Raw genomic sequence first — 16,353 nt, 5'->3', positions numbered from 1 at the left:
TGTTATAGAACCCTCAACGAAGGGAAAAAGCTCCTTAGTATCCATCCTATCTGTGCCCCTCATAATTTTGTACACCTCAATCATGTCCCCCCTCAGCCTCCTCTGCTCCAAGGAAAACAAACCCAATCTTCCCAGTCTCTCTTCATAGCTGAAGCGCTCCAGCCCTGGTAACATCCTGGTGAATCTCCTCTGCACCCTCTCCAAAGCGATCACATCCTTCCTGTAGTGTGGCGACCAGAACTGCACACAGTACTCCAGCTGTGGCCTAACCAGTGTTTTATACAGCTCCATCATAACCTCCTTGCTCTTATATTCTATGCCTCGGCTAATAAAGGCAAGTATCCCATATGCCTTCTTTACCACCTTATCTACCTGTTCCGCCGCCTTCAGGGATCTGTGAACTTGCACACCAAGATCCCTCTGACCCTCTGTCTTGCCTAGGGTCCTCCCATTCATTGTGTATTCCCTTGCCTTGTTAGTCCCTCCAAAGTGCATCACCTCGCACTTTTCCGGGTTAAATTCCATTTGCCACTGTTCCGCCCATCTGACCAACCCATCTATATCGTCCTGCAGACTGAGGCTATCCTCCTCGCTATTTACCACCCTACCAATTTTTGTATCATCAGCGAACTTACTGATCATACCTTTTACATTCATATCCAAGTCATTAATGTAGACCACAAACAGCAAGGGCCCCAGCACCGATCCCTGTGGTACCCCACTGGCCACAGGCTTCCAGTCACAAAAACAACCTTCGACCATCACCACTAAGCCAGTTTTGTATCCAAAGTGCCAAGGCACCCTGGATTCCATGGGCTCGTACCTTCTTGACCAGTCTCCTGTGCGGGACTTTATCGAAGGCCTTACTGAAATCCATGTATACCACATCCACTGCGTTACCCTCATCCACACGCCCAGTCACCCCCTCAAAAAATTCAATCAAATTAGTCAGACATGATCTTCCCTTGACAAAGCCATGTTGACTATCCCTGATTAATCCTTGCTTCTCCAAGTGGAGACTAATTTTGTCCTTCAGAATTTTTTCCAATAATTTTCCTACCACTGATGTTAGGCTCACTGGCCTGTAGTTCCCCGGTTTTTCCCTACTCCCCTTCTTGAATAATGGTACTACATTAGCGGTTCTCCAGTCCTCTGGCACATCCCCTGTGGCCAGAGAGGTTCTGAATATATGTGTTGGAGCCCCCGCAATCTCCTCCTTTGCCTCACACAGTAAACTGGGATATATTTCGTCCGGGCCTGGGGATTTATCCATTTTTAGGCCTGCTAAAACCGCCAATACCTCCTCCCGCTCGATGTTAATATGTTCGAGTATATCACAGTCCCCCTGCCGTATTTCCATGTCTCCATTGTCCTTCTCCATAGTGAAAACAGATGCAAAAAATTCATTTAGAACCCCTCCTACATCTGCCGGCTCCACACACAGATTGCCATTTTTGTCCCTAATGGGCCCTATTTTTTCCCTAGTCATCCTCTTACCCTTGATATACTTATAAAACATCTTAGGATTTTCCTTTATTTTGCTCGCCAGTGTTATTTCATGGCCCCTCCTTGATCTCCTAATTTCTTTTTTAAGTATCCCCCTGCACTTTTTGTGCTCCTCTAGGGCTTCCTCCGTCTTTAGCCTTTTGTATCTGCCAAAAGCCCTCCTTTTTTTCCTAATCCATTCTCGTATATCCCCTGACATCCAAGGTTCCCTGGAGTTCTTGGAACCACCCTTGACCTTTACGGGAACATGTTGCCATTGTATGGTCTCAATCTCCCTTCTGAAAGACTCCCATTGCTCCGATGCGGATTTTCCTACAAGCAGCTGATCCCAGTCCATTTTGGCCAGATCCTGCCTTATCCTATTAAAATCGGCCTTCCCCCAATTTAGAACCTTTATTTCCGGCCCCTCCCTATCCTTTTCCATGACCACCTTAAATCTCACCGAATTATGGTCACTGTCACCAAAGTGCTCACCTACTAGCACTTCTTCCACTTGGCCGGCCACATTCCCTAGAATTAGGTCCAGTACCGCCCCCTCTCTTGTAGGACTTTCTACATGCTGGCTCAAAAAGCTCTCCTGGATGCTCTCCTGGTGGTGGACCAGATTCAATCATGGCCTTCAAAAGGGAACTGGATAAGTACATGAAAGGGAAAAGGCCTTAGAGGGGGTGCAGGAGAGATTTACTACAATGATTCCAGGGATGAGGGACTTCAGTTACGTTTGAGAAGGAGGAGCTGGGGTTGTTCTCCTTAGAGCAGAGAAGGTTGAGAGGAGATTTGATAGAAGTGTTCAAAATACTGAAGGGTTTAGATAAAGTAAATAAAGAGAAACTGTTCCTATTGGCGGAAGGGTCAAGAGCCAGAGGACACAGATTTAAGGTGACTGGCAAAAGAAGCAAAGGCGACATGAGGAAAAACTTTTTTATACAGCAAGTAGTTATGATCTGGAATGCGCTGCCTGAAAGGGTGATGGAAGGGAATGGGACTACCTGGATTGCTCTTACAAAGAGCCGGCATGGGTTCGATGGGCTGAATGGCTTCCTTCTGTGCTGTAACTATTCTATGATTCTATACAGTGCTCTCATCGATGCTCACACACATTGTTCTCACTCTTGCTCACGCAAACAGTGCTCCCAATCATGCTGACACACACTGTGCTACCATTGATGCTCACACACACAGTGCTCTCATCGATGTTCACACACACAGTGTTCTCATTCTTGCTCATGCACACAATGCTCCCAATGATGTTCACACACACAGTGCTCGCATTCTTGCTCACACACACAATGCTCCCACTGATGCTCACACACAGTGCTTTCATTGATGTTCACACACAGTGCTCCCATTCTTGCTCACACACACAATGCTCCCACTGATGCTCATACAGTGCTCCCATTGATGCTCACACACAGTGCTCTCATTGATGTTCACACACAGTGCTCTCATTCTTGCTCACACACACAGTGCTCCCACTGATGTTCACACACAGTGCTCTCATTGATGTTCACACACACAGTGTTCTCATTCTTGCTCACGCACACAACGCTACCATTGATGCACACAGTGCTCCCATTGATGCACACGCAGTGCTCCCATTGATGCACACGCAGTGCTCCCATTGATGCACACGCAGTGCTCCCATTGATGCACACGCAGTGCTCCCACTGATGCACACACAGCGCTCCCATTGATGCACACACAGCGCTCCCATTGATGCACACACAGTGCTCTCATTGATGCATACACAGTGCTCCCATTGATGTTCACACACACTGTGCTTCCATTGACGCACACACACAGTGCTCCTATTCTGGTTCACACACACACAGTGCTCCCATTGATGTTCATACACACAGTGTTCTTATTCTTGCTCACACACAACGTTCCCATTGATGCACACACAGTGCTCCCATTGATGCACACACGTGCTCCCATTCTGGTTCACACACACAGTGCTCCCATTCTTGCTCACACAAACATTGCTCTCATTGATGCTCACACACACAGTGCTCCCATTCTTGCTCACACACAATGCCCCCATTCATGCTCACACACAGTGCTCCCATTCTTGCTCAAACACATAGTGCTCCCATTCTTGCTCAGATACACAGTGCTCCCATTCTTGCTTAAACACACAGTACTGACAATTATGCTCACACACACATTGCTCTCATTGATGCTCACACACACAGTGCTCCCATTCTTGCTGACACACTCGGTGCTTTCATTGATGCTCTCACACACAGTGCTCCCATTCATGCTCACACAAACATTGCTCTTATTGATGCTCACACACATACTGTTCCAAATGATGATCACACACACAGTGCTCCCAGTCATGCTCACACACAACATTGCCATTCATGGTCACACACACAGTGCTCCCATTCTTGCTTACAGACAGTGCACCCATTCATCCTCAAACGCAGTGCTCTAATTCTCGCTCACACCAATAGTGCTCCCATGCTTGCTCACACAAACAGTGCTCCCATTCATGCTCACTCACAGTGCTCCCATTGATGCTCACACAAATTGTTCCCAATAATGCTCACACACAGTGCACCCATTCTTGCTCACACGCACAGTGCTTCCATTCATGCTCACACACAGTGCTCCCATTCATGCTCACACACAACGCTTCCATACTTGTTCCAATATAGTACTATCATGCTTGCTCACACACAATACTACCATTCGTGCTCATAAACAACGCTACCATTCTTGCTCACACACAACACTCCCATTCTTGCTCATACACAAGACTCCCATTCTTGCTCACACACAACTCTCCCATTCTTGCTTACACACAGTGCCCCCATTGATGCTCATGCACAACGCTCCCATTCATGCTTACACAGTAAGCTCCCATTCTTGCTTACAGGCAACGGTCCCATTCATGCTCACATATAACGCTCCTAATCATGCTGACACACTTCACTTCCATTCTTGCTCACACACAACACTCCCATTCAAGCTCACACACAACGCTTCCATTCTTGCTCTCACACAATGCTGCCACCTTGCTTACATACACAGTGCTCCAATTCATGCTCACAGAATGCTCCCTTTCTTGCTTACACAACACTCCCATTGTTGCACACACACAAAGCTCCCATTCTTGATTTCACAATCCTCCCATACTGGCTCACACACAACATTCCCATTCTTGCTTACACACACAGAGCTCCCATTTTTGATTTTGCAATCCTCCCATTCTTGCTCACACACAACACTCCCACTCTTGCTTACACAGAATGCTCCCATTCTTGCTTACAAACAATGGTCCCATTCTTGCTTACACACAGTGCTCCCATTCTTGCTCACACACAACACTCCCATTCTTGTTCACACACACAATGCTCCCATACATCCCAGACAGAGTAGATAGAGAGAAGCTGTTCCCATTGCCTGAAGGGTCAAGAACCAGAGGACATAGATTTAAGGTGATTGGCAAAAGAAACAAAGGTGATATGAGGAAAAACTTTTTTACATAACGAGTGGTTAGGATCTGGAATGCACTGCCGGAGTGGGTGGTGGTGGCAGATTCAATCATGGCTTTCAAAAGGGAACTGGATAAGTACTTGAAAGGAAATAAAATTGCAGGGCTACGGAGATAGGGCGGGGGAGTGGGACTAGCTGGATTGCTCTTGCATAGAGCTGGCATGGACTTAATAGGCTGAATGGCCTCCTTTCGTGCTGTAACCTTTCTATGATTCTATGTATCTACTTGCTTCTACACAACACCCCCATTTTTGTTCACACACAACATTCCATTCTTGTTCACACACTATGGCCCCGATATTACCAGGGAGGCGGGATGGCAACGGGGGAGCGACTGGGCACGCGGGTAACCCGCCCAGTAAAATCCATCCATTCCCCACGCGATCGCGGGTAAATTGAAGGCACTTACCGTGGCTTCCGGGTTTCCTGTCGTCAACCTGCGCAGTGGGCGGACTGCGCACCCGCATTACAGGCTGTCAGTTGGAGGAGCCCTATTTAAAGGGGCAGTCCTCCAATGCTGCTCCTGCAGCAAACAACCAAAAGTACAGAATGGAGCAGACTAGGGGAAAGGCTGCTGCTAGATTTACTGATGCCTCAATCCAGGTCCTACTGGATGGGGTGAGGAGGAGGAGGGATATTTTCTACCCAGCGGACAGGAGTAAGTGGCCTGTCTCTGCCATCAAGAAGGCCTGGCTCGAGGTGGCAGAGGAGGTCACCAGCAGCAGCAATGTCTCCCGCACATGGATCCAGTGCAGGAAGTGCTTCAATAACCCATCTAGATCAGCCAAAGTGAGCACACTTACTCATTCTCCTACACTCTGTCTTCCACATCACCGCCCCCGCCCACAACTCCTTCTGCACTGCCAACACTACTCTATCACATCACTCCTCACACCCACTCAAACCTCATCCTCAACTTACCTGCACTTACTCATCCCACCTCTACCATTCAACCCAATCCTCATACAATATCATGGCTCTGTCTCATACTCACCCTCTGATGCATCTCTTTCACAGTCAGTCTCACCCAAACCAATGCATTCAGCGGCTGGCCATGTCACCATCCCTCACTCACGCCTCTCTACTTTCTCCCCTTATAGGAGAAGAGAGCCCAGAATGCACGGGAGAGGGCGAAGATTGGAGGGGGACCGGAACATCAGGTTGTCCTCACGGACGCGGAGCAGGAGGCTCTTGAATTGAACCGCACCCTCGAGTGCCTGTCGGGGACGCCGAGACTGGCACCCGACAAACGGCTGGTGACAGAATTTTAACATTCAGCACTCACAATAGCAAATGATGTTAACACGCCTTGTCATCTTCAGCACCTCAACATCTGTCATCATGCTTAATATTGCCTTCTATTCTCTTACAGGGCCTTCAGCGACTGCTGTGACGGCACCTGCCAGCCTCTGAGGGGACACCGTCACATCTGAGCAAGCCATCCACCAGCGCAGATACACACACCTTGGTTGGTCCCCGTCCTCAGTTAGTTGGGGTCGCACATGATGAGTCACCACACACGTGTGAGCACGAGCAGACACTGGTGGCAGGAGGAGCTGTGGAGTGTCCGTGGCGGTGGGAGCATTCTTCTCCAGGCTCTGCTCAGCTGGACACAGATGCTGAATCTGGGGGCATTCCTTTAAAAGGAGACTGATCGAGGAGCAGCAGCCCATTTGCGAGGTGCTGGAACAGGTGCCTCGCGCACTCTCCACAATCGCGCAGAGGATGGAGGAGTCCAACTCCTGCATGAGTGGAATGGTGGCACAGGTACAGGAGGGAATCTCTGAGATACTGTCACAGGGACGTGAGCACATCTCTGAGATAGTGTCGTGGGTAAGTGCGGGAATGTCTGCGATGGAGGGAAGGCTCGCCTCCATCGAACTTCAAGTGCTGCTCACCAATGAGTCCTGTGAGGCCCTGACAATGGCCCTTTGGAATCAGGCAGGCAGATACTCTGGCACTGCCTTAAAAGTCTTCACACATGTCCTCCAAACTGTCGACCAGCAGGTAGGAGTGATGTGGGCCCGGCCCAGGAGAGGGATGATGGCGAAAGAGGACATGGAAGTGGGGACACCACTCGAAGAGCTTCCACGTCTCATCCGTTGCCTCCCTCTCAACCAGTACCCGCTCCAGGTGGCCGAGTCTGCCCCTGCACAGGTGCAGGTGGAGCAGTCTTTGGAGGGGCCCTCATGGGCACCGAAACCCAGAGGGCGTAGGCTCAAAGCATCTTATCGGTCAGGGCATGAACAAGAGCAACCTGCCACTACCTCTGCTGGAGCCACATGGGAAGCACCATGTCGGAGTACTCGTAAGCATAAGGCAAAGGTTTTGTGAGCACAAAGGGGATGCACAAGGCTATTTGACAGTTTGTCATGTTTTTTTTATTTATATTTGATTTTTGTTAATGGCACATTAAATATTATTATTGTCACCACTACTGCCACGTCTTGGCCATTCTTGACTGGTTTGTGTAATAAGTCCCTTTCATGAGGTTCACCATGAACACCCACACTTGATGCCACCCATTGGGTAACCCTACAGTGGGTGTATGTATAGTTGCATGACTATTTTGTGCAGGTGCCTGTGGCGCAGCACTGTGTTGTGGAGCTCCACGTGGTGGAGGTGGACAGCGTGCCTGGCGAGGCTGGTGATGTTGCTCGTCCTCGGATGAAGTAATGAATGCAGCTATGGCGCCCCCCGCCCCCCCATCCTGACGGTGAGAGTTTGAGGGGGTCCGCAAAGTAGGTAAATGTGTTTGCACAGCAGAGTTTTGGGTACAAATTAAGAATTTTGAGTGGAAAGACAAAGGTGTTGCAGCCAAACTTTGTCTGAAGTGACAGAGTGCGCTGCTGCAATAAATGAGGTTATCCCCCCACCTATCAAATTATCCTTTGCATCTCTCACTGGCTGCTGGCTGAACCATGTGTGCTCCAACAGGGAATATTTCCCACAGCACGGGAAACACGCTAAGGATCCTTGAAAATTGCACCCCTGCCAAAATCTCCACTCAATGAGGTCTGTCAAGTACCTCAAGTATCGAAATAACTATGTGAAGTAGCATCCCGCCGGCTTTAATTGCCGGTGGGAGTCCTGCATGCGGGAGCTGCGCGCGCACGCTAACGCGTCACTGGGGAAGCCAGAAGTCAGCGGGTTGCAGCCGGGCTCCGAACCCGCTCCGAGATTCCACCATTTTAGGAGCCTACCCGCCTCCAACGCACCAGCTCGGCCATCCGATAATCAGCCCCTGTGTTCCTGTTCTGTTCACACACAACAGCCCCATTCTTGCTTACACACAACACCCCCATTCTTGCTTACATAGAACGCACCCGTTCTTGTTGACACACAGCATTCCCATTCTTGATTACACAACCTCCCGTTCTTCATACACAATATTCCCATTCTTGCTTAAACACATAGAAGTCCAATTCTTGCTTCCACACAACACTTCCATTCTTCATCACACACAACGCTCCCATTCTTGCTTCCACACAACACTCCCATTCTGGCTTACACACTATGCACCTATTCTTGTTCACACACGACGCTCCCACTCTTGTTCACACACAATGTTCCCATTCTTGTTCACATACAACACTCCCATTCTGGCTTACACATTACGCTCCCATTCTTGTTCACACACTACGCTCCCATTCTAGCTTACACACACATAGCTCCCATTCTTGCTTTCACAATCCTCCCCCTCTTGCTCACATACAAAGTTGTATTCTTTCTTACACACAGTGCTCCCATTCTTGCTCACACACAACATTCCCATTCTTGTCCACACACAACGGTCATTCCTGCTCACACACACAACGCTCCCATTCTTGTCCACACACAATGGCCACATTTTTGCTTGCACAACGCTCCCATTCTTGCTCACGCATTATGCTCCTATTCCTGCTCACACACAATGCTCCCATTCTTGTCCACACACAATGGCCACATTGTTGCTTGCACAACGCTCCCATTCTTGCTCACGCATTATGCTCCTATTCCTGCTCACACACAATGCTCCCATTCTTGTTCACACACAATGACGACATTCTTGCTTGCACAACGCTCCCATTCTTGCTCACACACAACACTCCCATTCTTGCTTCCACACAATGCCCCCATTCTTGCTTACATGTGTCCCCGTTCGAGCTCACACACACTTTCCCATTCTGGCTTACACACAACGCTCCCGTTCTTGCTTACACACAACACTCCCATTCTTGTTCACACATTACGCTCCCATTCTTGTTCATACCTAATGGCCACATTCTTGCTTCCAAACAACGGTCTCATTCTTGCTTACACACAGCATTCCCATTCTTCTTCACACACATAATGCTCTCATACTTGCTTCCACACAATGCTCCCATTCTTGTTCACACACAGTGCTCCCATTCTTGCTCAGGCACAACACTCCCATTCTTGATTACACACAACACTCCAATTCTTGCTTGCACAACTACTATAACCTTTGACTCCCTTGTTAAGTAGGAATCTATCTAACTCAGCCTTAGAAACATTCAATGACTCTGCCTCTATCTTTCTTAGGTCCAAAGTCGGTGACCTCACATTCCCCCACATTGAACTCCACCTGCCACAGTTTTACCCACTCACTTAATCTATCAATGTCCCTTTGCAACTTTCTGCTCTCATCTACATTATTTACTGTGCCACCTAACTTCATGTCGTCAGGAAACTTGGATATACGGCTCGCTATTCCTTGATCCACGTCATTTATAAATATAGTGAAAAGCTGAGGCCCCAGTACAGATCCCTGGGGGACACCACCAGTCACATCTTGCCAATTGGAGTACATACCCATTATCCCTACTCTCTATCTGCTACCTCCTAACCAATTCCCTACCCATGTCGATAGGTTGCCTCCAATTCCACATGCTCTCATTTTTGCTAGCAGTCTTTTATGTGGAACCTTATTGAATTCTTGCTGGAAGTTTATATAAACTAGTCAAAAAGAAGAAGGAGGCATATGACATGCATAGGCAGCTGGGATCAAGTGGATCCCTTGAAGAGTATAGAGATTGCCGGAGTAGAGTTAAGAGAGAAATCAGGAGGGCAAAAAGGGGATATGAGATTGCTTTGGCAGATCAGGCAAAGGTGAATCCAAAGAGCTTCTACAAATACATAAAGGGCAAAAGGGTAACTAGGGAGAGAGTAGGGCCTCTTAAGGATCAACAAGGTCATCCATGTGCGGAACCACAAGAAATGGGTGAGATCCTGAATGAATATTTCACATCGGTATTTACGGTTGAGAAAGGCATGGATGTTAGGGAACTTGGGGAAATAAATAGTGATGTCTTGAGGAGTGTACATATTACAGAAAGGGAGGTGCTGGAAGTCTTAACGCGCATCAAGGTAGATAAATCTCCGGGACCTGATGAAATGTATCCCAGGACGTTATGGGAGGTTAGGGAGGAAATTGCGGGTGCCCGAGCAGAGATATTTGAATCATCCACCGCTACAGGTGAGGTGCCTGAAGATTGGAGGGTAGCAAATGTTGTGCCTTTGTTTAAGAAGGGCGGCAGGGAAAAGCCTGGGAACTACAGACCAGTGAGCCTGACATCTGTAGTGGGCAAGTTGTTAGAGGGTATTCTGAGGGACAGGATCTACAGGCATTTGGAGAGGCAGGGACTAATTAGGAACAGTCAGCATGGTTTTGTGAGAGGAAAATCATGTCTCACGAATTTGATTGAGTTTTTTGAAGGGGTAACCAAGAAGATAGATGAGGGCTGTGCAGTAGACGTGGTCTACATGGACTTCAGCAAAGCATTTGACAAGGTACCGCATGGTAGGTTGTTACATAAGGTTAAATCTCATGGGATCCAAGGTGAGGTAGCCAATTGGATACAAAATTGGCTTGACGACAGAAGACAGAGGGTGGTTGTGGAGGGTTGTTTTTCAAACTGGATGCCTGTGTCCAGCGGTGTGCCTCAGGGATCGGTGCTGGGTCCGCTGTTATTTGTTATTTATATTAATGATTTGGATGAGAATTTAGGAGGCATGGTTAGTAAGTTTGCAGATGACACCAAGATTGGTGGCATTGTGGACAGTGAAGAAGGTTATCTGGGATTGCAACGGGATCTTGATCAATTGGGCCAGTGGGCCGATGAATGGCAGATGGAGTTTAATTTAGATAAATGTGAGGTGATGCATTTTGGTAGATTGAATCGGGCCAGGACCTACTCCGTTAATGGTAGGGCGTTGGGGAGAGTTATAGAACAAAGAGATCTGGGAGTACAGATTCATAGCTCCTTGAAAGTGGAGTCACAGGTGGATAGGGTGGTGAAGAAGGCATTCAGCATGCTTGGTTTCATTGGTCAGAACATTGAATGCAGGAGTTGGGATGTCTTGTTGAAGTTGTACAGGGCATTGGTGAGGCCACACTTGGAGTACTGTGTACAGTTCTGGTCACCCTATTATAGAAAGGATATTATTAAACTAGAAAGAGTGCAGAAAAGATTTACTAGGATGCTACCGGGACTTGATGGTTTGACTTACAGGGAGAGGTTAGACAGACTGGGACTTTTTTCCCTGGAGAGTAGGAGGTTAAGGGGTGATCTTATAGAAGTCTATAAAATAATGAGAGGCATAGATAAGGTCGATAGTCAAAATCTTTTCCCAAAGGTAGGGGAGTCTATAACGAGGGGGCATAGATTTAAGGTGAGAGGGGAGAGATACAAAAGGGTCCAGAGGGGCAATTTTTTCACTCAAAGGGTGGTGAGTGTCTGGAACGAGCTGCCAGAGGCAGTAGTAGAGGCGGGTACAATTTTGTCTTTTAAAAAGCATTTGGACAGTTACATGGGTAAGATGGGTATGGAGGGATATGGGCCAAGTGCAGGCAATTGGGACTAGCTTAGTGGTATAAACTGGGCGACATGGACATGTTGGGCCGAAGGGCCTGTTTCCATGTTGTAACTTCTATGATTCTATGATAAATAACATCCATAGGCACTCCCTTACCTATCACGTTAGTTACCTCCTCAAAAGATTCAACGAGGTTCGTTAGACATGACTTACCCTTACCCTTAGTTATTTTTATGAAGCCGGCTGATGAACATCAGAAGACCATCCTGAATAATGGTTGTGCAACAGTTCAAGAATAAACTTTAAATAAAAACTCAATTTTAAAACATTTGGCTTTTACAGATAGTGATTTTTGTATGGCTAATATGTAGACAATACATTTACCTTCTTGGGTGGGAAAATTGGTTAGGTTGACAGTCACGAAGGTAATGTCCGATGACGTCAGATTGTCATCACTGTTATAAATCATTATAGCAGATTGCCAGCTGTCAGAGGAATGAAAATGTGACGGCTCATGAATACTTGCTAGCGCTCCTAAAGTGCTATTCCAATCTGAGGCTTCACCACTGAGCATCATTTCTACTTCAAGTTGTTGCTCACCTGTATATGAAAAAAAAGTGTAAAGGGATTTGGGACACATGTAAAAGCCATTTTAAAGAAGCAACTATTACTTTCACTATTCTGATGATATAACTGACAAAAATAAGGTTAATCAGAACATAACAAAAACCTTTCATAGGCTTTGTTAATGGAAGGACTGTTGCAACGTTGGAAGAAGTTTAATGACCTCATCAGGTCAACAAAGCTAAGAGCATTTTCAGATGAATAACAAGGGAGATAACTGAATCAGAGAAGCACATGGGTGCACTAGCACCATGTCAGTTGTCCTAGAAGCAAAGTCACTTGGCAGCACTCACGTCACGTGTCTTACATCCTGTAATGCATGCTAACACATTGATATCTCAGGTCTGAGGTACTTGCTCATTCAAACCTGCCATTACTATCATCCATTCCATTACGACTGCAGGATCTGGAGACTCAACAGCCAATTAAAATTATGCATTCTTCTTGCAGGAGTAGACAACACACAAAATGCCAGGGGATCACAGGCCACTATGGGAGGACGGGCCAACATTCGACATTTAACAGCACTTGAAAAGGAAGCAATGGCAATAATTGGCGTCAACTCAGGCGTGGCAGTTGGGGATGGAGATGTGGGAGTGGCTGTGTCTGAAGTGGGTTTGTCAAAATGTGTACCATTTCTTACTTATTCTTTCTATATATTCTTCAATCTCTTTGTCAACTATCGCTATCCTCATAAGAGATCCATAACGTAGCTGATGAAGACAGAATGCTGCTCAAGCAGACAAAAATTAAAAGTCCTGTACTTTCCTCCAGAGTCTGCAAGTGAGGATACAGTGGAGAAGATTTCTGAAGACCAACACTTTGCAGTTGTCTGCATCTGGAAGCACCTTCTCCCTTGCACGTGGTGAGACACAGGGCACAAGGAAGCCAGAGGATGCTGAAGTAGAGGTGGAGCCTGATGTAGTTGAGCAGAGGACGAAGACATACTGGGGGCAAAATTGTCTTTTGATTGCTTGATCACATGGATGAGAGGCACGAGCCATTTTCATGCTCGTGCCTTATTTGGTTAAAACTGGCGAGCTGCCAGTGCTACTCATGCTTCCCATTGGCAGCTCGCTGAATCGTGGCCTGCCTGACGTGAGTTAAAGACAGCCAGAACTTCTTACAGGGGAGGTGATTTTTGGCGACAGGCAACTGGAATTCTGTTTACAACAGTCAAAATCGCAGTAACATCTGGTGCTGCCAGGGCCCTGATATTTTATTGGAGGTCCTGGTGCAGGAGGTCAGTAGGAGGAGGGAGGTGCTCTTCCCGTTCGAAGGGTCAGTAGGTCTCCAAACAAGTGGTGAGGCACCAGTCGTAAGAGATGGCAGAGGAGGTCAATTCGAGGATCAGTGCAGCCAAAATCTGCTGGGTTGCTAAGATAAAGACTCCTAATTCTCATCTCTGTTACTCTTTGCTGAACCCTGCACGATCTGGATGCCTAGTATTTCCCACAGCCACTTAACTTCGCTCTCCTCCAATCACAGCAGCGCATTTCACTCCATCTCCTCCTGCTGCTACTGGCACTTCACACTTCTCTGCGTTAAATTTCATCAGCCATGTGGCTGCCCATTTCACCAGTCTGTCTCTATCTCCCTGAAGTCTGTTACTATCCTCCACATTGTTTACCACATTTCCAAGTTTCGTGTCATCTGCAAACTTTGAAATTATACCCTCGATACCTAAGTCCACGTCATTAGTATATATCAAAAAGAGCAGTGGTCCTAATACTGGCCCCTGGGGAACACCACTGTATACTTCCCTCCAGTCTGAAAAACAACCGTTCACCACTATTCTCTGCTTTCTGTCCCTTAGCCAATTTTAGGAACATAGGAATATAGGAACAGGAGGAGGCCATTCAGCCCCTCGAGCCAGCTCTGCCATTTGATAGAATCATGGCTGATCTGTGATCTAACACCATATACCTGCCTTTGGCCCATATCTCTTAATACCTTTGGTTGCTTTGGAGTTAGATCACAGATCAGCCATGATCTTATCAAATGGCGGAGCAGGCACGAAGGGCTGAATGGCCTACTCCTGTTCCTATGTTCCTATGCCAAAAAGCTATCTATCTCAGATTTAAATTTAGCAATTGAGCTCGCATCAATTCCCATTTGCGGAAGAGAGTTCCAAACTTCTACCACCCTTTGTGTGTAGAAATGTTTTCTAATCTCACTCCTGAAAGGTCTAGCTCTAATTTTTAGACTATGCCCCCTACTCCTAGAATCCCCAACCAGCGAAAATAGTTTCTCTCTATCCACCCTATCTGTTCCCCTTAATATCTTATAAACTTCGATCAGATCACCCCATAACCTTCGAAATTCCAGAGAATACAACCCCAATTTGTGTAATCTCTCCTCGTAACTTAACCCTTGAAATCCGGGTATCATTCTAGTAAACCTACGCTGCACTCCCTCCAAGGCCAATATGTCCTTCCGAAGGTGCGGTGCCCAGAACTGCTCACAGTACTCCAGGTGCAGTCTAACCAGGGTTTTGTATAGCTGCAGCATAACTTCTGCCCCCTTGTACTCCAGTCCTCTAGATATAAAGGCCAGCATTCCATTAGCCTTCTTGATTATTTTCTGCACCCGTTCATGACACTTCAATGATCTCTGTACCTGAACCCCTAAGTCCCTTTGGACATCCACTGTTTTTAACTTTTTACCATTTAGAAAGCACCCTGTTCTATCCTTTTTTGATCCAAAGTGGATGACCTCACATTTGCCTACACTGAATTCCATTTGCCACAGTTTTGCCCATTCACCTAATCTATCAATATCCCTTTGAAATTTTATGTTTTCATCTACACTGCTTACAATGCTACCAATCTTTGTATCATCAGCAAACTTAGATATGAGACTTTCTATGCCTTCATTAAGTCGTTAACAAATATTGTGAATAATTAAGGCCCCAAGACAGATCCCTGTGGGACTCCACTAGTCACATCCTGCCAATGTGAGTACCTACCCATTATCCCTACTCTCTGTCGCCTTTCGCTCAGCCAACCTCCGAACCAAGTCCGTACTTTTCCCTCGATTCCATGGGCTTCTATCTTAGCTAACAGTCTCTTATGTGGGACCTTATCAAATGCCTTCTGGAAGTCCATATAAATAACATCCATTGACATTTCCCTGTCCACTACTTTAGTCACCTCTTCAAAAAATTCAATCAGGTTTGTCAGGCACGACCTACCTTTCACAAATCCATGCTGGCTCTCTCTGATTAACTGAAAATTCTCGAGGTCTTCAGTCACCCTATCCTTAATTATAGACTCCAGCATTTTCCCCACAACAGATGTTAGGCTAACTGGTCTATAATTCCCTGGTTTCCCTCTCTCTCCTTTCTTAAAAAGCGGAGTGACATGTGCAATTTTCTAATCTAGAGGGACAGTTCCTGAATCTAGAGAATTTTGAAAGATTATAGTTAGGGCATCTGCAATCTGTTCACCTACTTCCTTTAAAACCCTGGGATGGAAACCATCTGGTCCTGGGGATTTGTCACTCTTTAGTGCTATTATTTTCTTCAATTCCGTTGTTTTACTTATGTTAATTTTATTGAGTCCCTGTCCCTGATTCAATATTAGTTTTTTTGGGATTTCCGGCATGCTATCCTCTTTTTCTACTGTAAATACTCCTCCTTTGACTACCTTTTTCCTATTTATATGTTTATAAAAGACTTTTGAGTTCCCTTTTATATTAGCCGCTAAACTATTCTCATACTCTCTCTTTGCCCTTCTTATTCCCTTTTTTAGATCTCCTCTGTACTTTCTGTATTTAGCCTGGTTCTCTACTGTATCATGAACCTTACATTCATCATAAGTCTCCTTTTTCTGTCTCATTCTAATCTCTGTATCTTTCGTCATCCTGGGAGCTCCAGCTTTGGATGCCTTTCCTTTCCCC

At 46.6% G+C, this 16,353-nt stretch overlaps 1 protein-coding gene across 2 annotated transcripts in view; it reads right to left on the bottom strand.

The window, feature by feature from the left end:
* Positions 1-16,353, bottom strand: part of idua (alpha-L-iduronidase) — a 376,360-nt gene that overhangs the window by 42,646 nt on the left and 317,361 nt on the right. For both annotated transcript variants that reach the window (XM_067992953.1, XM_067992962.1), the window contains one exon: positions 12,214-12,429. In XM_067992953.1, the coding sequence (XP_067849054.1) occupies positions 12,214-12,429 (216 nt within the window). The remainder of the gene's footprint in view (positions 1-12,213; positions 12,430-16,353) is intronic.

The sequence above is a fragment of the Heptranchias perlo genome, chromosome 1 (genome assembly GCF_035084215.1).
Source record: "Heptranchias perlo isolate sHepPer1 chromosome 1, sHepPer1.hap1, whole genome shotgun sequence".
Taxonomy (NCBI): Eukaryota; Metazoa; Chordata; class Chondrichthyes; order Hexanchiformes; family Hexanchidae; genus Heptranchias; species Heptranchias perlo.
The sequence above is the reverse complement of the archived record's forward strand: the minus strand, read 5'-3'. Positions and strand labels throughout refer to the sequence as shown.